We start from the raw sequence: 1,990 nt of genomic DNA, 5'->3' as shown, positions 1-1,990 counted from the left end.
GACTTACCTCAACATCATGAGCTTCTGTGAGGGAGGCACCGCATACCTAGCTAGGTACGATTGGGGCCAGAGAACCGTTGGCCCGGTGAGGGGGTCGGTGGTCCCCTACCCCCAACCGTACCTAGCTAGGTATCTCAAGCAGAAGCTCATGATGTTAGGTATTGTATAAAAAACACTCCGTTTTCTTACATGAGAAAATTTCCAAATCTTCTTGTGCAAGTACGCTCATTCCAAAAAAGGCAGGCTAGGCCTTGCAATCTCTCTCTCTCTCTCTCTCTCTCTCTCTCTCTCTCTCTCTCTCTCTCTCTCATTAAGTACAACGACTTGCTCACAAAACTCGTAAATAGCAGTGTTTTCTACAATCCACAAGATGCCCTAAAGAGTGAGAATTGACTTACAATACAAGAGACAAGAAAGTTCAAAAAATGTTGATGAGTTTGGATGTAGGAAAGTTCAAAATAAACATTGCATGGCCTTTGCAAAAAAAGAAAAAAAAAAAAAGCTAGCAAGTAGATAAGTTGGTTTGGGGCATTTCTAAGGTTGATATTTGATACTAGGGGTAGGATGGCTCATCTCCATCTCATGAAGGGGAAGATAAGCGTTAAGAGAGTGGGGGGTTAGGTCAAATGTGGGTTCATCCAAATGAAAGAGAGGTGGGGGGCCTACAAATTGTTTAGGCTCTAGAGGGGTATGTACATTATTGCCATGATTGTTATGGCCTTCAATAGCCCTCTCATGAGTGACTTGGTGGACATGGTGGTGGTAGTGGTGGTGTGTTTGCACTTGCCCTCCAATTCGAGCCACTGTGCAGGTGGGAATCCTTGCTATGACATGGCAGCCTCGTCTTGCCAACTTAGCAACCACGTGGAAGGCACCATGCAAAGAAGGGCCCTTGCGCTTGCCCAGCTGGATGGTGGGTGTCCGCTTGGGAAAACAGGACGGGAAACATGAGATGACCGTGCCAGCGTGGCGACGAGAGTGCCACACAGGTGGTGCCCTATAGGATCGACGGCCAAATGTCTGCCAGCTCGACGATGCCGCGTCAGATCGGAGGCGCTCCTGGGCCAAGGAGCGGCCCAGCTTGTGGGAAAAGGACTCGAGCTCGAAAGAGTCGTAGAGAGCAGAGCGGCAGTGCCACGTAGCGCTACTGCACGCCCCTGTCCCTTGCGTCGCCTCCGCCCTAAACCTTGAAGCTTCCATGACTTCTGAGTAGGCGCATGATCCTGCCCTGCATCTCTTCTCAACTCCCTCTACCTTATCGGCACCTCTCTTTCCATGCTTAGTGAGCTTCTTGCTGGGCTCCTTTCGCTGCTTTTTCCGTCCAAACGCCATCGCAACTGCCCTGTGAGAGAGAGAGAGAGAGAGATGGCAATGCTAGCACTCCGAAATGAATGGTAGAGAGAGGGGTTTACTAAAAACGGGGCCCGGGCGAGAGCCGTTGGTGCCTATACCGTTGAAACTTGCACACTGACTTGACACCCTTTCCTTTTCCCCTCGAACGTTGCATTCGATAATTTCGATGAATTTATTTTGAATCTTATTTCATAGTCTCAGGCCCGCAAGGGGGAGGACCCTCCACACTATCTCGCACGGGCATGCTCAAATGGGATCGATGGCTGAGGTGATATTGGCCGTTGGATGCGCATTTGGTAATTTCGGGAAGAAAAATAAATTCAGGCAGGCTTGTAAATTCGTGGAAGAAAGGTAAATTCGGGCAGGCACTCCATGTCTCGAGCCTCCGACCTCCCCACCACGAGCCATGTGCACTAACCACTACACCCTCATGCGTACGTTGAAATATAGGCGATTCGAGTATGTCATATTGTAAATGTTGGCCGATTAGTAAATTCGGGGCAACCTCAGGTCTGATGGTCCATAATTAATGCGCGTCGCCTTTTTTTCCTCCACCATTGATCCCATTTGACCATGCCCGTGTGATATAGTGATGAGGAGGGCTACCAGCCTCCACACTATCTCACACGGGCATGCT

General features: G+C 49.6%; 1 protein-coding gene across 1 annotated transcript; it reads right to left on the bottom strand.

Annotated features, from left to right (window-relative positions):
* Positions 1 to 350: 350 nt before the first annotated feature.
* On the bottom strand, positions 351 to 1,400 carry LOC147422390 (uncharacterized). The gene has a single exon (XM_086503125.1). It carries the CDS (start codon positions 1,330 to 1,332, stop codon positions 535 to 537), a length of 798 nt encoding a protein of 265 aa, XP_086359251.1. The 5' UTR covers positions 1,333 to 1,400; the 3' UTR covers positions 351 to 534.
* Positions 1,401 to 1,990: the final 590 nt, after the last annotated feature.

Source organism: Adiantum capillus-veneris, chromosome 27, assembly GCF_014529385.1.
Source record: "Adiantum capillus-veneris isolate H3 chromosome 27, ASM1452938v2, whole genome shotgun sequence".
NCBI classification, from domain to species: domain Eukaryota; kingdom Viridiplantae; phylum Streptophyta; class Polypodiopsida; order Polypodiales; family Pteridaceae; genus Adiantum; species Adiantum capillus-veneris.
The sequence above is the reverse complement of the archived record's forward strand: the minus strand, read 5'-3'. Positions and strand labels throughout refer to the sequence as shown.